Source organism: Coregonus lavaretus, assembly GCF_964263955.1.
Source record: "Coregonus lavaretus genome assembly, chromosome: 19".
Taxonomy (NCBI): Eukaryota; Metazoa; Chordata; class Actinopteri; order Salmoniformes; family Salmonidae; genus Coregonus; species Coregonus lavaretus.
In genome coordinates this window covers 18,504,792-18,528,197 of record NC_140006.1, presented here as the reverse complement: position 1 = coordinate 18,528,197, position 23,406 = coordinate 18,504,792, and the positions used below count along the sequence as shown (strand labels likewise).

Sequence of the window (23,406 nt, the reverse complement as noted above, 5' to 3'; positions counted from 1 at the left end):
AAGCAAAACCGACTCAATTTCATATAATACCCACTCTCTCTTCTCTCTCTCCCCCTCTCTCCCCCTCTCTTACCCTCTCTTTACCCTCTTTCTCGCTCAATGATCACCCGAACTTCAAAGCCTCCAGTCCTCCCTCCCCTCTCCCCTTCTGTTTCGTGATGTGTAACCAGCTGAAATTCTGTTTATTCTATTCTCTCACTGCAAAGTCATGATGCCTCACACACAGAGTCCCTCTTGCTTACCTGTTTATAACTTCTCTCTTCTCCCCCAAAGTCCCGGTTAGGCAGCCAAAGTGATGCAGCGTCCATTCAGTCCATAAGGAACGTGAGAGGGAACAGCATCTGTGTGGACTGTGATGCAGCCAGTGAGTACAGTACTTTCTCAACATCAGAGCTATATGTCAATGATTCCTAATACCTTACGTGCCAGGTATTGTATATAACATGATGTCTTCAGAATGCTATGGCCCAGATATCACCCTTGCTTATTAGTAACTAACATAGGGCTCATTTCGTTCCTCTCGTCCTCCTCCTTCTCTCCCAGACCCGGACTGGGCCAGTCTTAACCTGGGGGCTCTGATCTGTATCGAGTGTTCAGGGATCCACAGGAATCTGGGGACCCACCTGTCAAGGGTCCGCTCCCTGGACCTGGATGACTGGCCCGTGGGGCTCAGCATGGTGATGATGGCTATAGGCAACGCTATGGCCAACAGTGTCTGGGAGGGGGCCCTGGAGGGGTACACCAAGGTGGGCGCTGACAGCACCAGGTCAGTACCCCACATTTCTCTGTTAGTGTGTGTTTGTTTGCCATATGCCATTTGCCAGCTCTGTTGGAGGGATTTTGAAACAAACTGGTTGGAAATCCCCACATATTGAGCTGGTCTCCCCTAGAGCAGACCCTGGTTCCCACCCCTCCTTCTCCTCTCTGCTGGGGCACCCAGGTCTGGTCCCCTCTTCTCTCTCCCCAGTGAGGGTTGTTTGTCTCTGGGTGACAGTTGAGGCCCAGCGCAAGTCTCTGACTAATGACCCTGTGTGTGGATGAGCAGGTAATTAAGGAGCCCATTATGGTGTTTGAGCCCACCCCAGGGGCCAGGCCCCTGGCCCCAGAAGAGCCCTGTCATATATCTATCACACAGAGGCCCCCTATTACTCTCTCTGTCCCACTGTAGAAGACAGGTCTGTAGTGTATGTACTGTTGGTAACCTAAATTAAAAGAATATGTAAAGATATACTACTTAAGTGATAAACGGCTTGGTTTTTGATTTGCTGGTCTCATTGTTAAAAATGTTTGTACTGAGATTGTATAGTCATTTGAAATGAACATTTATCAGTAGGACAAGTGTGGATAGATAGACTGAAAGTCAATATAGTTGTATTGTAAATGTCAGTAGAGTTGTATTGTATCCCTGCACATTGTACATTTGGTATTGGTACTGACCACCTATATAGCTTCCTATCTTATTTATTGTGTTTTCTTTATTTTATATATATATATATATATATATATATATATATATACAGTGGGGAAAAAAAGTATTTAGTCAGCCACCAATTGTGCAAGTTCTCCCACTTAAAAAGATGAGAGAGGCCTGTAATTTTCATCATAGGTACACGTCAACTATGACAGACAAAATGAGAAAAAAAAATCCAGAAAATCACATTGTAGGACTTTTAATGAATTTATTTGCAAATTCTGGTGGAAAATAAGTATTTGGTCAATGACAAACGTTTCTCAATACTTTGTTATATACCCTTTGTTGGCAATGACACAGGTCAAACGTTTTCTGTAAGTCTTCACAAGGTTTTCACACACTGTTGCTGGTATTTTGGCCCATTCCTCCATGCAGATCTCCTCTAGAGCAGTGATGTTTTGGGGCTGTCGCTGGGCAACACAGACTTTCAACTCCCTCCAAAGATTTTCTATGGGGTTGAGATCTGGAGACTGGCTAGGCCACTCCAGGACCTTGAAATGCTTCTTACGAAGCCACTCCTTCGTTGCCCGGGCGGTGTGTTTGGGATCATTGTCATGCTGAAAGACCCAGCCACGTTTCATCTTCAATGCCCTTGCTGATGGAAGGAGGTTTTCACTCAAAATCTCACGATACATGGACCCATTCATTCTTTCCTTTACACGGATCAGTCGTCCTGGTCCCTTTGCAGAAAAACAGCCCCAAAGCATGATGTTTCCACCCCCATGCTTCACAGTAGGTATGGTGTTCTTTGGATGCAACTCAGCATTCTTTGTCCTCCAAACACGACAAGTTGAGTTTTTACCAAAAAGTTATATTTTGGTTTCATCTGACCATATGACATTCTCCCAATCCTCTTCTGGATCATCCAAATGCACTCTAGCAAACTTCAGACGGGCCTGGACATGTACTGGCTTAAGCAGGGGGACACGTCTGGCACGGCAGGATTTGAGTCCCTGGCGGCGTAGTGTGTTACTGATGGTAGGCTTTGTTACTTTGGTCCCAGCTCTCTGCAGGTCATTCACTAGGTCCCCCCGTGTGGTTCTGGGATTTTTGCTCACTGTTTGATTTCTTCAAACCAAGCTGCTTACCTATTGCAGATTCAGTCTTTCCAGCCTGGTGCAGGTCTACAATTTTGTTTCTGGTGTCCTTTGACAGCTCTTTGGTCTTGGCCATAGTGGAGTTTGGAGTGTGACTGTTTGAGGTTGTGGACATTACAGGCCTCTCTCATCTTTTTAAGTGGGAGAACTTGCACAATTGGTGGCTGACTAAATACTTTTTTCCCCACTGTAATTGCAAAAGGGTTTTCTAATGATCAATTAGCCTTTTAAAATGATAAACTTGGATTAGCAAACACAACGTGCCATTGGAACACAGGACTGATGGCTGCTGATAATGGGCCTCTGTACGCCTATGTAGATATTCCATAAAAAATCAGCCGTTTCTAGCTACAATAGCCATTTACAACATTAGCAATGTCTACAATGTATTTCTGATCAATTTGATGACATTTTAATAGACAAAAAAAAGGTTTTTCTTTCGAAAACAAGGACATTTCTAAGTGACCCCAAACTTTTGAACGGTAGTGTATATACACAATATATATATTATTATTTTTTATAATTTTTTATTAGTTATACTATTTTGATATTGATTACTGCACTGTTTGGTAGAGCATGCAAGTTAAGCATGTCACTGAACTTGTGCATTTGACAGTAAAACTTTAATTTATAGAAAACTAAACTAACTTGTAAATGTGCAGTAATCAATATCAATTTAGTACTAAAAATAACATTAGTTAGAACAAAAACACACAATAAATATAAATAAGAAGAACACGAGAAGTAAGTAAGCCATATACAGGGTTAGTACCAATAACATATTTACAATGTGCAGGAATACTGATAGAGGTAGATACAGTTGAAGTCAGAAGTTTACATACACTTAGGTTGGAGTCATTAAAACTCGTTTTTCAACCACTCCACAAATTTCTTGTTAACAAACTATAGTTTTGGCAAGTCGGTTAGGACATCTACTTTGTGCATGACAGAATACATTTTCCCAACAATTGTTTACAGACAGATTATTTCACTTATAATTCACTGTATCCCAATTCCAGTGGGTCAGAAGTTTACATACACTAAGTTGACCGTGCCTTTAAACAGCTTGGAAAATTCCAGAAAATTATGTCATGGCTTTAGAAGATTCTGATAGGCTAATTGACATCATTTGAGTCAATTGGAGGTGTACCTGTGGATGTATTTCTAGGCCTACCTTCAATCAGCCAAGACCTCAGAAAATAAAATTATAGACCTCCACAAGTCTGGTTCATCCTTGGGAGCAATTTCCAAACGCCTGAAGGTACCACGTTCATCTGTACAAACAATAGTACGCAAGTATAAACACCATGGGACCACGCGGCCGTCATACCGCTCAGGAAGGAGACGCGTACTGTCTCCTAGAGATGAACGTACTTTGGTGCGAAAAGTGCAAATCAATCCCAGAGCAACAGCAAAGGACCTTGTGAAGATTCTGGAGGAAACAGGTACAAAAGTATCTATATCCACAGTAAAAGAAGTTCTATATCGACATAACCTGAAAGGCCGCTCAGCAAGGAAGAAGCCACTGCTCCAAAACCACCATAAAAAAGCCAGACTACGGTTTGCAACTGCACATGGGGACAAAGATCATACTTTTTGGAGAAATGTCCTCTGGTCTGATGAAACAAAAATAGAACTGTTTGGCCATAATGACCATCGTTATGTTTGGAGGAAAAAGTGGGTAGCTTGCAAGCCGAAGAACACCATCCCAACCGTGAAGCACGGGGGTGGCAGCATCATGCTGTGGGGGTGCTTTGCTGCAGGAGGGACTGGTGCACTTCACAAAATAGATGGAATCATGAGGAAGGAAAATTATGTGGATATATTGAAGCAACATCTCAAGACATCAGTCAGGAAGTTAAAGCTTGGTCGCAAATGGGTCTGCCAAATGGACAATGACCCCAAGCATACTTCCAAAGTTGTGGCAAAATGGCTTAAGGACAACAAAGTCAAGGTATTGGAGTGGCCATCACAAAGCCCAGACCTCAATCCTATAGAACATTTGTGGGCAGAACTGAAAAAGTGTGTGCGAGTAAGGAGGCCTACAAACCTGACTCAGTTACACCATCTCTGTCAGGAGGAATGGGCCAAAATTCACCCAACTTATTGTGGGAAGCTTGTGGAAGGCTACCTGAAATGTTTGTGTGCAAAAGTAAAAAATAAAATACAAGGGTTAACTCAGATAGTCCATGTAACCCGTTAGTTAGCTATTTACCAGTCTTATGGCTTGGGGACAGAAGCTGTTCAGGAGCCTGTTGGTGTCAGACTTGATGCACCGGTAACGCTTTCCGTGCGGAAGCAGAGAGAACAGTCTATGGCTTGAGTGGTTGGAGTCTTTAATGATTTTCCGGGCCTTAGCGTGTGTGTGTGTTTTCTGTGTCCATAGAAAGATATCTTATCCCCTTCGATCCATTCTACCCAACTCTGGGCAGCTTTGAGTTGAGTGATGGTCCACGATTACGTATTGAATGGTTTGTGGGCTACAGTATTCCACCACAACTGGACTTGATGAAAGATTATTGATACTGATTCCTCTGTCTCACCTCTCTCACTGTTCCCATATCGCCCTGGGTAGGAATATTTTTCATTGTCACGAAAATCAAATCACATTCTGTTTGAGCGCTTGCATCTTTGTTTAGTCCGTCAAACAAATAACGATAATAATCTCATTATCATCATAGCTGATTTTCAGAGGAAATAAGTTGTTGTTGTTATCTCATAGGCAATCATTGATCGATGATTATTGAAATCCGGATATCTATTTTGCTTGACGAAAGAGGAATAATTTTTTATCAGAAATCTCATGAAGAAAGAGAATGCCATTATCTTGGTCCTGCTTCTATATAACCACAAAGCATCTATTGTATACATCTAGGAGACAAAAAGGTGAAAGAATATATTATCTCGCTTCTGATCCCAACCATATATATCTTACTTTGTTGTCTCATCCATACAGATTAAACATTAAGATTAAATATCAAGATCTCTATTGTCTCCACACTAGCTGCTCCCCTGGACTTAAGTGTTCTGATGATGTTAATTGTGTCACTGTGGTGACATGGAGCAGCTTTGTGATGGCACCCAGGCAGCTGGTGTAGCATTCCCACCCCACCTCCTACTAAACATTAGTGACACCTAATCTAAACGACTCAGTAACTAGCTGAAGATGAGCCTCACATCTGATTGAATGTCTCCTGCTACACTAGTTCTGCCCGGCTCGCATTTTGAAATGTTAACTTAAAAGGTGTTCATCCACAAGATTAGTTTAGCTTTTTAGAAATTCTTATGTGAAAGAAGAATGTACAGATTTGCTTTGTAGTCAGATTTATGTAGATATCTAAAAGTATCAGTACTCATCATGTAGGCTACTGTTGTGGTGGGATTTTGTAGTGGTTTGTATCTTTAAAGGGCCATCAACAGCTTTCAGAGGTAATTTTAAATGTATCACCCAATAATGTAATGAAGTCTGAATAAAAAAATATTTATATATTAGTATGCCATAAAAGGCATGTGTATACATCAATAGATCATGATGATATACATTTCTCCTGGGCCATAAATCTCATAGAGAAATTCAATCTTTCTCCAGTCAGCATATTGGAGGGTAGTTGTTCCTTGAATTAGTGTCTGCCAATCGGCGTTTTCTCCACGCCACCTCTAATTGTCTGGCACACACGTGAGAGGAAACACTATACACTTACACTCCTGAGAGAAAACATTACATGCGCACACACACACATACTCATGAGAGAAAGCACCACACACACACACTCTTGTGAGGGAAAACACTACTGACTATTTTGACGGGGAAGGAAGAGGGGGGCTACAACACACACACACAAACCTCTCCTTCCTCCCTGTGTCTCATTTGGGGAAGGAAGATGTCCGGGAGCGTAGACGGATGTGGAAGGCTATCCCTCACCGGTGCTTCCCGCCTCACTGTCACCCCTCTGTGGGTTGTTGTGCCGCGCGGTGCCCTCGGCCACGGCCAGGTAATAGCTCTGCTCTCATGACCAGAGGAGAGGAGAGAGAGAGTAAAGGAGCCCGCCTCCTCCTCCACTTTGTTTCAGAAATAATTTGCCGCTCCTGCATGCCGCCTGCAGGGTCCGCGCAGTAATAAAAATGAATCACACCACTAACCTCTCTAAACCTGCACCCTCTTTTTAACTCCATCCTTCCCAGACAGATACACTGCTGGGAGAATGGAATTGATACAGCATCCCTCCACTTTCATCCCTCATATTCTTCCCTCATTCTCATCCCTAATTCTCAGTTTTTATTAGAATTACGACCCCAGTGTGGATGGCAGAAAAGGCTGTAGTTTATCCTGCTCAGGGATCCAAACTATAATGAGCCAGCTATAGCCTCTCTCCTGTAGAACAGTCCCAGTCCCCAAACCACAGAGTGCTGAGCCTTTCCGGATACTCACAGGTTACGGGTGCGAGGAGCGCCAACGGCCAACTGGCAACTCTCCAAAGAGGCTTTAGAATAGCTGGCCTTGCCAGTAGCCCTGGTGGAGGTGGGGTAATTAATTTAGACAAATTAATGAGCGGAGTGGGGGTCTCCGGTCCAGTTCAGCACCGTGCCGTGGCAGTCTCTCCAAATGAAACCCACAGGTCACTGATTAGCCCCGCCTGCCCTGGAGACGATTTGTCACTAATTACCCAACATGCCACGGGTTTCAGCACCAGCCAGGTAGATAGGGGAAATTAACTAGCAAATCTAATTTTATTTGTCACGTACACAGTTTACAGCAGGGCCAACTGAAGCAAATGACTGTCAAAGTATTTTATATTCTATTCTAAATTATAGAGTATAATTTCAGCAACATATACACTATATATACAAAAGTATGTGGACAACACTTCAAATTAGTGGATTCTGCTATTTCAGCCACACCCGTTGCTGACGGGTATATAAAATCGAGCACACAGCCATGCATAAACAAACATTGGCAGTAAAATGGCCTTACTGAAGAGCTCAGTAACTTTTAACGTGGCACCGTCATAGGATGCCATTGGAATCTGGAGCAGTGGAAACACGTTCTCTGAAGTGATGAATCACGCTTCAACGTCTGGCAGTCCAACGTACAAATCTGGATTTGGAAGATGCCAGAAGAACGCTACCTGCCCGAATGCATAGTGCCAACTGTTTTTTATGGTTCGGTCCAGGCTCCTTAGTTCCAGTGAAGGGAAATCTTAACGCTACAGCATACAATGACAACAACAGTTTGGGGAAGGCACTTTCCTGTTTCAACATGACAATGCCCCCATGCACAAAGCGAGGTCCATACAGAAATGGTTTGTCGAGAACGGTGTGGAAGAACTTGACTGGCCTGCACCGAGCCCTGACCTCAACCCCATCAAACACCTTTGGGATGAATTGGAATGCTGACTGCGAGCCAGGCCTAATTGCCCAACATCAGTGCCCGACCTCACTAATGCTCTTGTGGCTGAATGGAAGCAAGTCCCCGCAGCAATGTCCCAACATCTAGTCGAAAGCCTTCCCAGAAGAGTGGAGGCTGTTATAGCAGCAAAGGGGGGACCAACTCCATATTAATGCCCATGATTTTGGAATGAGATGTTCGACGAGCAGGTGTTTACATACGTTTGGTCATGTAGTGTAACTACATTTGTTGACTCATTTCATTTCAAATCCATTTGATTCAAGGAAGAATAATTTGTGTCAAGCTGGGTGAATGAATTCATTTGGCAAGTGATGGTGTTTGTCGTACAGTGAGGGAAAAAAGTATTTGATCCCCTGCTGATTTTGTACATTTGCCCACTGACAAAGAAGTGATCAGTCTATCATTTTAATGGTAGGTTTATTTGAACAGTGAGAGACAGAATAACAACAAAAAAATCCAGAAAAACGCATGTCAAAAATGTTATAAATTGATTTGCATTTTAATGAGGGAAATAAGTATTTGACCCCCTCTCAATCAGAAAGATTTCTGGCTCCCAGGTGTCTTTTATACAGGTAATGAGCTGAGATTAGGAGCACACTCTTAAAAGGAGTGCTCCTAATCTCAGTTTGTTACCTGTATAAAAAACACCTGTCCACAGAAGCAATCAATCAATCAGATTCCAAACTCTCCACCATGGCCAAGACCAAAGAGCTCTCCAAGGATGTCAGGGACAAGATTGTAGACCTACACAAGGCTTAAATGGGCTACAAGACCATCGCCAAGCAGCTTGGTGAGAAGGTGACAACAGTTGGTGCGATTATTCGCAAATTGAAGAAACATAAAATAACTGTCAATCTCCCTCGGCCTGGGGCTCCATGCAAGATCTCTCCTCGTGGAGTTGCAATGATCATGAGAACGGTGAGGAATCAGCCCAGAACTACACGGGACGATCTTGTCAATGATCTCAAGGCAGCTGGGACCATATTCACCAAGAAAACAATTGGTAACACACTACGCCGTGAAGGACTGAAATCCTGCAGCGCCCGGAAGGTCCCCCTGCTCAAGAAAGCACATATACAGGCCCGTCTGAAGTTTGCCGATGAACACCTGAATGATTCAGAGGAGAACTGGGTGAAAGTGTTGTGGTCAGATGAGACCAAAATCGAGCTCTTTGGCATCAACTCAACTCGCCGTGTTTGGAGGAGGAGGAATGCTGCCTATGACCCCAAGAACACCATCCCCACCGTCAAACATGGAGGTGGAAACATTATGCTTTGGGGGTGTTTTTCTGCTAAGGGGACAGGACAACTTCACCGTATCAAAGGGATGATGGACGGGGCCATGTACCGTCAAATCTTGGGTGAGAACCTCCTTCCCTCAGCCAGGGCATTGAAAATGGGTCGTGGATGGGTATTCCAGCATGACAATTACCCAAAACACACGGCCAAGGCTACAAAGGAGTGGCTCAAGAAGAAGCACATTAAGATCCTGGAGTGGCCTAGCCAGTCTCCAGACCTTAATCCCATAGAAAATCTGTGGAGGGAGCTGACGGTTCGAGTTACCATACGTCAGCCTCGAAACCTTAATGACTTGGAGAAGATCTGCAAAGAGTAGTGGGACAAAATCCCTCCTGAGATGTGTGCAAACCTGGTGGCCAACTACAAGAAACGTCTGACCTCTGTGATTGCCAACAAGGGTTTTGCCACCAAGTACTAAGTCATCTTTTGAAGAGGGGTCAAATACTTATTTCCCTCATTAAAATGCAAATAATTTAAAAACATTTTTTACATGTGTTTTTCTGGATTTTGTTGTTATTCTGTCTCTCACTGTTCAAATAAACCTACCATTAAAATTATAGAATGATCATGTCTTTGTCAGTGGGCAAACATACAAAATCAGCAGGGGATCCACATTTTTTTTCCCTCACTGTAAGTGGCTGGGTGCATGTGTGGTGTACATGTCATTGTCTCAGCGTTGTGTTGGAGAGGACAGGGGCAGTAGGGGTTAACAGCGAGAGCATTTAAGGGTGTTAGTCTTCTCTGGCACAAAAAAACAGCCACTCCATCATGGGGACGGTGACAACCTCATTAATGTCACAATATATTCAACTCATCCTGCCCTGTCTGCTGCTAGCCCAAGGCTCACAGATGCTCCTCTACTGGCCTCTCAATAGAACAACTGGCTAGACCGCTCAACCAGTCCGCTCAACCCCAACAAAATAACAGTCTCTTTCTAGAATCATACTATAGAACCACTATCTGTGGGCCAACATTCTATAGTACATACATGAGTAAAGGAGGTTTTATCCTATGAAGCTAGATTCTAGATCATGTTTGTTATGTAGTTGTTATTCTTGGTTGAGGATAACGTCTAAACTGTACCCCTGTTGTTGACTGTAGGGAGTCTCATTTACTGGGTTGCGCTCTCATTTTTTGCCCCTAGCAACCTTTGAAGCTCTGGGGCCCTGCTTTCTCACTCTGTTGTGTTTTTTCTCTCCCTTTTGTTTTTCTCTCTTTCTGTCCCCTTCTCCCAGCTCGCTCTCTCTTTCTCTCTCTCTCTCTCTTTATCTCTCTTTATCTCTCTCTCTCTCTCTCTCTCTCTCTTCTCTCTCTCTTTCTATCTTTCTCTCTCTATCTTTCTCTCGATCTCTCTCTCGCTCTCTCTCTCGCTCTCTCTCTCTCGCTCTCTCTCTCTCTTCTCTCTCTCTTTCTCTCTCTCTCTTTCTCTCTCTCTATCTTTCTCTCTCTCTCTCTCTCTCTCTCTCTCTCTCTCTCTCTCTCTCTCTTTCTCTCTCTTCTCTCTCTTTCTCTCTCTCTCTCTTTCTTTCTTTCTTTATTTCTCTCTCTCTCTCTCTCTCTCTCTCTCTCTCTCTCAATTTCAATTTCAATTTAAGGGCTTTATTGGCATGGGAAACGTGTGTTAACATTGCCAAAGCAAGGGAAGTAGATAGTAAACAAAAGTGAAATAAACAATAAATATTAACAGTAAACATTACACTCAGAAGTTTCAAAAGAATAAAGACATTTCAAATGTCATATTATGTATATATACAGTGTTGTAACAATGTGCAAATAGTTAAAGTACAAATGGGAAAATAAATAAACATAAATATCTCTCTCTCTCTCTCTCTCCTCTCTCTTTCTCTCTCTTCTCTCTCTCTCTTTCTCTCTCTTCTCTCTCTCTCTCTCTCTCTCTCTCTCTCTCTCTCTCTCTCTCTCTCTCTCTCTCTTTCTATCTCTCTCTCAATATGTGGAAGTGAAATGGCCGGCTGTTGCATAGGAATCTGTCCTATACAAGCCACCCCCTCCCACTGCGAGGGGTGTTTAGATTGCCTAGTCCCCCCCCCTCCACCACTCCTTCACTCTCAGCGAATCTATTTGATGTGTCCGCAGTGAATGTTGAGAAGCAGGGAGGGAGGGGGCTGGGGCTTACCCTGATTGTTTAGGAGGAACAGACTGTGTTTGAAGGATGGGATGGGGTGTTGTGTGTGCGTGCATGTGTGTGCGTGTGGTGGTGGTAATGGTGGGACGGACATCCTGATTCCTCCCTTAATGTGTGGACCAATCAAAGGTCATTCTATGGTCTTTGTCTATTCACTGCTACTTTACTCAATGCTACCATGGTCCCGCCCCCTCTGTCTCAGTCTCTCTTTCCCTCAATAAATCCCTATTTGGCTTTGTCTTTGGAGCTTGACTAATTATCCTTGTTTGTTCCTCTTTATGTGGATGCAGTCATGTGTTGTTGACTTCGTGGGCTGGGTTGAGGAGAATCATTCCGCCATTTGCCACTTAATTAAGGGGAGGTCAGAATCCATTGCTCAGCTCAGGAACTAAACGTGCAGAACTCGTATAGAATTATAAAAGGGCTTCACCACTTATTTTCCCACAGGTTATTCTGCAACTGATGCCGCTGTTATATAAATTAAGAATTAGAATTGAAAAAGTAGAGAATCTAACAGCCTATTTGACCGTTTTCTTTGATGTTATTAGACTTCAGTCTTGATACTGTAATCTCTGCTTTGTTTGTTCGCAAACTTTTGGAACAAAGGTTAGCTGTAAGGTAAAGATATTATAATCGTTGCACACAGATATAACACTGAATTACTGAGGAGGTTCATGCTGCACCAAGCGCTAATGCTTTATCGTTTAAAGAGACAAAAACAGAGGTTTTAATTGAGATCTTTGCTCTCACTCTCTTTTCTGCAAGTCCCCTCTGTCCCCTAAACAACAGAGGAATTTTTAGCAAGTATGTGTGCAAGGGCGGGGAAAGCAGTGTGTGTGTGCATGCGTGAGTGTATGTGTTTTACAGTGTGTGCGTGTGTCGAGGGTAACCATCAGCTTGACTTCCTGAATATCATCCCCTGCTTACAAAGTTCACTCTCTATCTCCTTTACTTTCCCCTCTCTTTTCTCCTCCCGCTTTGACATGCTAAATCTGCTGATTTTATTTTTCTTCCTCCTGCGGAGAGGAAGTGTCCTTTTCAAGGATCTCGGCTTTCCCCCTGACTGCCTAAACCCTGCCTATGTTTGGATTGTTGTTCTATTTCAAACAAAAGACAGAGGCGGGATTACCATTTCACTTCCTTTCACAGCCTACCTTTCAAGTGGTGTAGCAGCTGAGGAATTTGAGTCGCCACCGCTGGGCCACTTCCCTTTTTCTTAAACAGAACTCTATAGTACCAGTGTGGTTACGTTTGGACCCGAACTACTGGGATTGAGGTCTTTTTGTGGCTTCAAGGCCTGTATTCACAAATAGGATATATAATCAGTTTAGCCTTTTAGATCGTATTGAATGAGATTTAACAGGGAGGACCTGATCCCGGATTAGCCCTCCTACTTTGAGACTGCTTTGTGAATACGGGCCTTGGGCTCCTTTCTGGGACGTTGACATCTTCTTAATGGTTCTCAGCCTTTTTGTTTAACATCCTGGCGCTAACTTTCTGCCTCATTTAGCTCATGTCAATTCACTGGGCTCTCCTCCCTAGATCTGGGATCCCATTCATTCAGTGGGTTAGCTCTCTGAGGCAAACCTTGGCTAACTGCCCTATTTGACTTCATCACAAATTCCAGATTCTACCAAAACAAAATATTAGGCAGTAAATCTGACTATTACCAAAGGCTGGGGAATGTTTTTAACTTACACCATAAAACTGCTGGCCGCTCCAATCGCTGCTCCAATCGCCATCCTTAAGAAAATAGTTATTCACCCACCACACTGTGAAAAACGGGAGAGATCCTTTTCCCAATGCTCTACAGGAAGTCGTAAGGTGAGTTTAGAGTTATGCCTGTACCATTGAGCTAATTTGAAGAATCGTATAAGTAACACTTAACTTAACCTTGAGGTATAATGCTTTATAACTGGTTATAAGCATGTATGCAGGCTTTATGTGGTGTTACTGAACTCCTCTCTAAACATAAAACAATTTCCGTTCTCCCAGTGTAATTAGCAATCCTATATTGAGTAAAGGACAGTGCAAGAGTTCAGGGTGACTGTTTTATCTGCCAGGCTGAGCATTAACTATTAATGGTGGTTAGCAGTTCATCAACTTCCGTGCGGGCACTGACAAAGGCAGCTGTGATGTGGGCCAGGTCTGTCAGTGGAGAGGAGAGGTAGGCTAATTAACCACTTTAGTTAAGGCTGATGCTGCTGAGAGCTGTGTGGAGTGGGCCTGGCAGGTGACATACTATTTGTAAAAAAAAATATTTAACCTTTATTTTACTAGGCAAGTCAGTTAAGAACAAATTATTATTTACAATGACGGCCTACACCGGCCAAACCCGGACGACGCTGGGCCAATTGTACGCCACCCTATGGGACTCCCAATCACAGCCGGTTGTGATACAGCCTGGAATCGAACCAGGGGGTCTGTAGTGACGCCTCAAGCACTGAGATGCAGTGCCTTAGACCGCTGCGCCACTCGGGAGCGCATCGGATTCGGAAAGTATTCAGACCCCTTGACTGTTCCCACATTTTGTTACGTTACAGCCTTATTCTAAAATGGATTGAATTATTTTTTTCACCAATCTACACAATACCCCATGGTGACAAAGCGAAAACAGTTTTTTTGAAATGTTTGCACATTTATTAAAAATCAAAAAAAACTTTTTTACATAATTATTCAGACCCTTTGCTATGAGCCTTGAAATTGAGCTCAGGTGCATCCTGTTTCCATTTATCATCCTTGAGGTGTTTCTACAACTTTATTGGAGACCACCTGTGGTAAATTCGATTGATTGGACATGATTTGGAAAGGCACACACCTGTCTATATAAGGTCCCACAGTTGAGAGTGTATGTCAGAGCAAAAACCAAGCCATGAGGTCAAAGGAATTGTCCATAGAGCTCCGAGAGAGGATTGTGTCGAGGCACAGATCTGGGGAAGGGTACCAAAAAATTTCTGCAGCATTGAAGGTCCCCAAGAACACAGTGGCCTCCATCATTCTTAAATGGAAGAAGTTTGGAAACACCACAACTCTTCAGAGAGCTGGCCGCCCGGCCAAACTGAGCAATCAGGGGAGAAGGGCCTTGGTCAGGGAGGTGACCAAGAACCCAATGGTCACTCTGACAGAGCTCCAGAGTTCCTCTGTGGAGATGGCAGAACCTTCCAGAAGGACAACCATCTCTGCAGCACTCCACCAATCAGGCCTTTATGGTAGAGTGGCCAGACGGAAGCCACTCCTCAGTAAAAGGCACATGACAGCCCGCTTGGAGTTGCCAAAAGGCACCTAAAGGACTCTCAGACCATGAGAAACAAGATTTTCTAGTCTGATGAAACCAAGATTGAACTCTTTGGCCTGAATGCCAAGCGTCACATCTGGAGGAAACCTGGCACCATCCCTACGGTGAAGCATGGTGGTGACAGCATCATGCTGTGGGGATGTTTTTTAGTGGCAGGAACTGCGAGACTAGTCAGGATCAAGGGAAAGATGAATGGCGCAATGTAAAGAGAGATCCTTGATGAAAACCTGCTCCAGAGTGCTCAGGACCTCTGACTGAGGCGAAGGTTCACCTTCCAACAGGACAACAACCCTAAGCACACAGCCAAGAGATCGCAGGAGTGGCTCTGAATGTTCTTGAGTGGCCCAGCCAGAGCCCGGACTTGAACCCGATCGAACATCTCTAGAGTGACCTGAAAATAGCTGTGCAGCGATGTTCCCCATCCAACCTGACAGAGCTTGAGAGGATCTGCGGAGAAGAATGGGAGAAACTCCCCAAATACAGGTGTGCCAAGTATGTAGATTCTTTCCCAAGAAGACTCTAGGCTGTAATCGCTGCCAAAGGTGCTTCAACAAAGTGCTGAGTAAAGGGTCTGAATACTTATGTGAATGTGATACAAAAAAAACGGTTTTTGCTTTGTCATTTTGGGGTATTGTGTGTAGATTGATGAGGAAATAAAACAATTTAATCAATTTTAGAATAAGGCTCTAACGTCACAACATGTGGAAAAAGTCAAGGGGTCTGAATACTTTCCGAATGCACTGAAACTCTGTTCCAATATCCACACTAGCATACCACTTAGAATAAAGCAACATGTTGGACATGGATTTCTGATGGTGTGCTAGTGTAGACATTGCAACATAGCCACAAGTCAGTCTGAGGATTGTCTTCAGACCGATGGCGTCATGCTAACGTGACACATTGCCATGAGCTATTTGTAATTATTTGTAATTTTGTCTGCTATCTAGGTCTACTTACTGATTGTTTGAAGTGTAAAGTGACGTTAGTGTCCATACAGATCCGTTGGCAGTCAGTGTCCTGGGGAATCCTTGTCACTCCAACCAGCGACAGAGTCGTTTGCCCATATCAGTGTGAGCCCCTTCTCTCTGTCACTCACCCAGACGCCCAAACAACAGCCCCTTTCTACTTCCCTTATCACTCCGCTTGACGGGGTCGCGGGGTCAGAGCCACACTGAGCATTCACTGTATTGATTTTAATTTTTTTCCAACTATTTGGATGGTTTGGCAGTTTGTGTGTGGGTGGGTGGGAGAAAAGAGAACTGGGGAGTCAAGATTCAAGATGTAGAGCGATGGAGAGATAGAAGTCTGACTGGCAGAGAGTGGAGGGAGATGGGTCCCTCCTCCTCTCCTCTTCTCCATTCTCTGGCTCTATAACTGAAGGAGGCCCAGCCCCAGCTCCAGTCCCTTCTCTGGCTGCCATTCAAGCCCATCGATCGGCTTCCCATCCCGGGCACCCCAGGGGATGCGGGGACCCAAGCGCTGGAAGTCTCCTTTGTGGGGGATCCTCCAGTTATCCAGTTCCGACTGACGGCTGACAGCACTGATAAAAACAGGTCCCCCTTTCCTCCTCTCCTGTATTGTCCACAGCAGACATGCTGTTCACAATGTGTAACCTTTAGATAGCTGACTAGACTCTACTCTCCTGCTGCAGACGATTATCAGTGGAGGTGGGATACAGTTTCAGCATCTGGCCCCTCCACTGAGCCCTTTCATCATCAGTGTCCTGACACTCAGAGGTTACACTAGGCTCCCTATTAGAGAAAATACATGATTGAGACAATGGAGTGACTGTTAGGATTGTTCTTAAGGATCGTTCTTAAGTGGTTGCATGTGGTCTAGACCCTATGAGTACTGTGGAATACAGTTACTCCAAAACCTGCCAGCATTTCCTTGGACCCCTACCATCCCGCCGATCAATTTATTTTCTTTTGTGAATAATTATCATGGCTTTAGATTACAAACTATCTATTAATTTAATTGAAAATCCCATTTCAGTCACTATTTTATCATTGTTTCTTGTTTTTCGGTCCTCTGTAACATCACTGACCCTCTGTAACTCTGTATGTCATATCTCTTCTCTCTTTCCTTACCACCAGGGAGGAGAGGGAACGGTGGATCCGGGCTAAGTATGAGCAGAAGCTGTTCCTGGTGGGTCTCCCCCAGTCGGACGTGCCCCTGGGGCAGCAGCTGCTCCGGGCCGTGGTGGAGGACGACCTGAGGCTGGTGGTGCTGCTGCTGGCCCACGGCACCAAGGAGGAGGTCAATGAGACGTACGGGGACGGGGACGGACGCACCGCCCTGCATCTGTCCTGCGCCATGGCCAACGTGGTCATCACCCAGCTTCTCATCTGGGTGAGTAGGTTGAGGTTTGAGAGGGGATGGTTTTCAACCTTTAATCAAGGTTGATTATCTTCCTGGTTGAATAAAGATTGAATGATAATGAATAGGATAAGATGGTTAAAGTGTTAGATAGATAGGGAAAATGTTATGGTCCGGGTCAGGAGTGTTTCCTGAGCATGTTGACATGACCAGGAAAGACTCCTGGCTGTGGAGGAAACTTTAGTGCTTTGTGAGAATCTACTCAACTAGCTAGACCACAATGTCAACTACACCTCTCTCTGTCCAGTCCACTTATTCTCCTCCTCACACTTCTCCTCTGTTCCCTCAGTACGGTGTGGACGTGAAAAGTCGGGACGCGCGCGGCCAGACGCCGCTGTCCTGTGCCCGGCGGGCAGGAAGCCAGGAGTGTTCTGACATCCTGCTCCAACACGGCTGCCCCAATGACCCCGTCAGCAGCAGCAGCCTCACCACCCCCAACATGAGCCGCAGAAACCCCAATGTTAACCCCAACCCTAACGTCAACAACAACAACGCCCTCAGTGAGCTCAACCGCAGTGTCAGTATAATGTAGGACCAGGAGTGGATCATCCCAGAGCAGACCGTAGTTGACTTGACTCACCGATCACCAAGGCCCGTAAACATACACACACTGTTCCCCATAGACTATCCAGTGATCGTACTTCTCTCCCCGTTCTCCTCCTACTGCGCTTCATACTGTGTAACCTAGACTGAGTGACTGGCAGTGGAGGTTTTTTTGTGCGCAACGGACAGGATAGAGATATTCCAAGACGCTGAGAGAGGCAGGCTTACCTGGTGGACATTGTATATTGTATTTGTTTGGTTGTTGTTTTTCTCACATCATTAGCACAGCGGTACATCTGTCAGTAATGATTATGATCAGTTTAAAGCTTTTTATTGTTATTAAGCATCAACCAAATGAATGGCTCACCCCTCCCCTCCCTACTAAAACAGTTCATTTTTATGCTTGAACATTTCCTTTCATGTCGTCCACTGTTGGAGCCAAACTGTGTTTTTATTGTGCTGTTATATGAAATGACAAAATCCTTCCATTAATGCTTCCATGTCTATATAGAGAAAGATAAACACCTTCGTAACATTTTGCTTTAGATACTCCAAAGGAACTTGTTGGATGCACAGCGTTTGCTGAGTGGTATCATCCATAGTCATACAGGAAATAAACTATTACTATAGATAGTGTAATACGGTTTACAGCAAGTCCTCCATATCACACCAATTTCAGAATTATTAAGGTTCTATATGAACCAGTTATTATTGGTACTATGAAGCCATCAAACTCTTGACATACCATTCATGTACAAAAGCAACGCATGTCTAGGTAGGTGGAAGGTCATAAATGATTGAAATACTTTGCTTACGGGCAAAAGGTTTAAATCATAATTTGACATTTAAGAGAAGATTGCACAATGGGAGAATTTTGGGAGATAGTTAAGTGAGTCATTTGTTCTTCCACCCTGATCATGATCCGCTTGCGAATCATCCATGATTATAAGGGAATTGAGGGTCTGTTTTATGAGCATCATGTCGATTGGTTTTTGTAAAAATGCCTCTTCAATCAGAAATCATGCAGAGGAATGATTGAAGGAAGGAAATTGTATCATTAAGAGATCTTTGTTGGAGTAAGTGTTGATAATTATTTGACACAGATCACATAACCTGTCCCCTACAGGCATAATGGAATATCTGTTCACCTCTTGTAGCCGAAGGCCCTGTATATTGGCACTCATGATTATATTTCTTCTGTTGCTTTGAACTATGTGGTGCGTTTGTGCATGTACATGCGTGTGCTTCTGTATGAGTGTGTGAGAGAGGAAGTGACTGGGTAAATCTGTGTAAGGACACCATTGGGAGAAAAGGCTAGCATTTATAGTTGTTTGACTAAAAGGTTTTTGGAGCGAAAAGGTGTTTTCAAGTACAGACCACTGTAAAAAGCAGGGGTTGGAACCGGTTCAGGGAACTGAAACGAAAACCGGAAAATAACAACATTTTTGAGAAACAGAACCGGGAACGAAAATGATTTATACTGTTCCAGAATAGAAGTGTTATTTTAAAAGCATGGGAACTGGTTAATAACGTTATTTTATGTTCCGGGCATTTTTTCCAGTCCCACAAAAAACACAACAAAGAGCCTATGTAAAGCCCTCGCTCTGTCACTCAGAAACTTCTTCCAGTGTCTGCCTGCAAGCTGAAAGTCTTTGCCATTGTGTGTGCATGTGTAGACATACACAAGCTTGTTAGCTAACTCTGGTCCAGCGTTAAGCCAACTCTTGGAACTCTCAGAGTGGACCGGACTCACCGATCACCAAGGCCCCTCCGATCACCAAGGCTCAGCGCTTCCATAGAAGCCACTCCTCTGTAGGTAACGTATAATTCTGTGGGCATAATTCAGATAATGCATGTCATAACAAGCCTTCTCCTCCACCCTCTCGCTCTCCCCACCCGGGGGAGTCGCATCTGGCGCCCTACACTTGTCTGTCCATCACGCATGTAAACAACTAGCTTGCCCGCTCCATAGCAAGCTACTCAAGGGATCAAAACAAGTATATTAATGTGTCAAACCATTGAGATAGACTGAAAGGGTCAAGAAGGGATGGAGAGAAAAGCCAAGATAACTTTACAGTCTTTATGGCAATTCTTCATGATAACATCATATGTATATATCAGTACTTAGACATGACAAGACAAAACAAGATGGAGGAGGAGGGACTTTGACATTCGGAACAATCAAGTGTAGCTCCCCTGTAGCTCAGTTGGTAGAGCATGGCGCTTGCAACGCCAGGGTTGTGGGTTCGTTTCCCACGGGCGGCCAGTATGAAAATGTATGCACTCACTAACTGTAAGTCGCTCTGGATAAGAGCGTCTGCTAAATGACTAAAATGTAAATATATTGGCATAAAGTCTATAGAGACATTTCTTTTTCCTCGCTCTTCTGCCGTTTTAAGGATTGAAAATTAAAACCCAGTTTTCTGGTCTTTAATTTTACTATGGCAGTGTTTATGTTTACAGGGCAAAGGCTCTTCATATTAACCCTGTTACATTATATACATGGTTTTGTTATTTCCCAGCAGGCTAAACTGGTTGGAATTACATCAGTACAACCATATTTCAACCTGGTTACAACCATATTATAACCTGGTTGTAAACTGGTTGTAATGACGACATTTAATCCAGCTTTGCCCACTGTGTTCCCTCAGTATTTGTAGTTTATTGAAGCCCACAGAATTTAAAGATGTGGTCAATCAGGAATAGTGTCAAATACAGGATGCACTTCCATCCCTGTTGTCCTGAATTGGCCCTCAGATTCAACCAAGTTACATTTAGACTGATGGTCAACAGAGCTTGTAGACAGCCTTAAGTTATAACTACATTGACGAGTTGGCTTTTTCCTTTGGTGTACAGTACGTGTACAAACCACCATGGCACCAATGTATTTCAATGAATTCTCAAGTACATTTCAAAGTATGTCTGATATACGGTAGTAGATTATTTCCTATAGAGGAGTTGAAGGTATATACTTACCTGATGCCATAGGACCGTATTCACCCTTGTAATATTTCCCTTCCCCACTACTCTTAATGTTGCCTGACTATAACCATTGTTCTAAGGAAAATGTTTTCCCCCAAAGACAGGCTGTTCTGATATGGCACCCTATTCCCTAAATATTGCACTACTTTTGACCAGAGTTCAGTGCGGTACCTGGTCAAAAGTAGTCCGCTATAAAGGGAGTAGGTTACTATTTCGGACGCAACGAGGATGTAGATATGGGTCCAAGATTCTCTACCAGACAAGCTCCCAGACAAACAATTGAAAATATTTTTGTTTACGGTCAGTCTTCCTTGACTTGTAAACCCTATTTTGATATCTTTTAAAAAATGTCTTCATTGTTTTTAAGCATATTTTTAGGTACTTTGGTTAGGTCTCAATGTAGCTACATTATCTGACCATTTGAGGTACTTTGTGTATAATGATGTACATTTGACATATTTATAATGCAGTATGTAAATATTGTTTGTTTTTGTTTAATTTTCCTATTGTATTATTTTTTTCTCTTTACGTTCGGAACGTGAAAGAAAGCGTAAAGCTAGGTGTGTGCTTGGACGTTTGGCTGCCTGTTGACCTATTCATCAAAACTCCAATAAAACAATGTAGCCTTTCCTGGATTTGGGAAATAACAAAATGTTTGAAATGTGTCTCTCTCTTTGCATCATCTTTGATTGACTTGTGTAAGTGATGTACTTGTGTATGTATTGTATGTGCTAGCATCATCTGAAGCAGAAGCTTACATTGCGACCACTCTTAAACCATGGGGCCACTCCCAAGGCAACATTTAAAACTCAGCTGTCTTACACAAGCCCTCCATTTTCTTAATAGCAGTTCCTATCTAATAGTCTGTGTGATATACTGTACATGGATGAGTATGTGTTGTGCCAATATATGATTAATACATTTAAAAGTATTCTTCCATGTACTGTAGGTCATGGATATAGGATCATTAGTCAGCCTCACTCAGTCAGATCCATTGAAGTTAGATAATAAAGACAACCCACTGGTTATACTGTGTTTCAATTGAGCATCAGTTTTGGGACACTGAGGATAGCCCGTTGGTGTATATTGTGTATTTCATTAGTATTCATGTTTATTGTGTATACCATTGGTATTCATGTGTATTGTGTGTTTACCATTGTTATTATTGTGTTTCAGGAGTACCAGAGCTTGGCAGAGGACAGAGCTCTGATGCTTCCTTCCTCTGCCAGCCCTTCAGCTAAGTGGTGTTGCCCCCTCTACCCCTCCATTTCCTGCTCATGGGGCCCCCCAATAGTCCCAATAGTCTCTCAGTAAGGAGGATTAAGATAAAGAGCCAGGCTTAGTGTCAGGCAGCATGACAGGCAGCATGACGCGGCGGGGGAAAGTGAAAGGTCTCAGTGTCAAGACGCGTCAAAGCACACCACTAATCCACTCCTTATTTTCAGCTTATCTGCTCTCGCTAATACAGGGGGGCTCTGTGCTTCACCTCTCGGTTTTCTCTTCTGTTGTCTTTTATTACCTGCTTGTCTTTTTCTTTTCTTCTTCCTTCCTCTTTGCAGACTGAGGTGTTCGTGTTTAAGCGCATGCGCAGTTGCACACACACACACACACACATACACCCACACACTTAGTTGAGAGAGTAGCTTATACAATATCAGCACCAGTGGTGTATACTCTAATTTTGCCAAAAAGTTGCCAAACGGCCCGCCCGGCGATGGGAAGGTGCCGTGTGTGAAATATTCTATGAGAAACAGTGACATAAACTCTAAATGACCTACAATGACAAATCCCATTTTGGTCTTTCACAGTCAGGCCAACCCAAGCTGTACTGTGCAAGTAGGCTAAAAGTAGTCCTACTATTGAAACAGATAAATGAGGCTGTCAAATGAGTCAGACATTCACAGGTCTCAGATTTTTCCAATTTATTCAGGTTTTTGCTCTCAAAGTCACACTGTTTTAATAGAAAAACAACAAACTGGATGTTATAAATCCATAACAATGTGTAAACCACATCAGGAGACCACTTTTGAGGTCTGGGTCAAATCTAAGATATTTAGATGTTTTAATTCAAGTGCGCAGGCACCTAGCACTGTTGTTTGTCTAGTGGTGTTGCCAGAAGATAACGACCCTACCGTTACGCTTGTTTACGCTGAGCTGCACTGGGGTCGGAACGCTAGCAGTAGCCACTGCAGCCATTTTGGAATGGCAGCGTCAGGCAATCAGCTCCTTTGTTGTTCAACGCGATGTGTCATTCCATAATGGCTGCTGTGGGTACTGCTAGCTAGCATGAGGATGGAAAGGCCAGTTTCCCAGAAAACCAGCAGTATTTCAACATACTCTTAAGTATCAGTGTTGATGAAGGTAAACTTTGGAGTACAGTGGCATATCCCATCCCTGCATTGAGGTACGTTTTCCGATCCATTTCTCGCGCTGTCTCCAGTGTCTTAATGTAACCATGATTGCGTTCCGACCCCAGTGCAGCTCAGTGTAAGTACAGTGCCTTGCAAAAGCATTCATCCCCCTTGGCATTTTTCCTATTTTGTTGCATTACAACCTGTAATTTAAATGGATTTTTATTTGGGTTTCATGTAATGGACATACACAAAATAGTCCAAATTGGTGAAGTGAAATGAAAACAATAACTTGTTTCAAAGAATTCTAAAAAAATTAATAACGGAATGGTGGTACGTGCTATGAAGCCCCTAAATAAGATCTGTTGCAACCAATTACCTTCAGAAGTCACATAATTAGTTAAATAAAGTCCACCTGTGTGCAATATAAGTGTCACATG

The 23,406-nt window shown here is 43.5% G+C and overlaps 1 protein-coding gene across 1 annotated transcript in view; it reads left to right on the top strand.

The window, feature by feature from the left end:
• Positions 1-21,257, top strand: part of LOC311146673 (arf-GAP with GTPase, ANK repeat and PH domain-containing protein 3-like) — a gene marked incomplete at its 5' end in the record, with an annotated part of 227,058 nt that extends 205,801 nt beyond the window's left edge. Inside the window, 4 exons of the mRNA XM_084183206.1 lie at positions 274-364; positions 544-766; positions 16,808-17,063; positions 17,380-21,257. Of these exons, the coding sequence (XP_084039332.1) occupies positions 274-364; positions 544-766; positions 16,808-17,063; positions 17,380-17,622 (813 nt within the window). The 3' untranslated portion in view covers positions 17,623-21,257. The remainder of the gene's footprint in view (positions 1-273; positions 365-543; positions 767-16,807; positions 17,064-17,379) is intronic.
• Between the last annotated feature and the right edge of the window lie 2,149 nt (positions 21,258-23,406).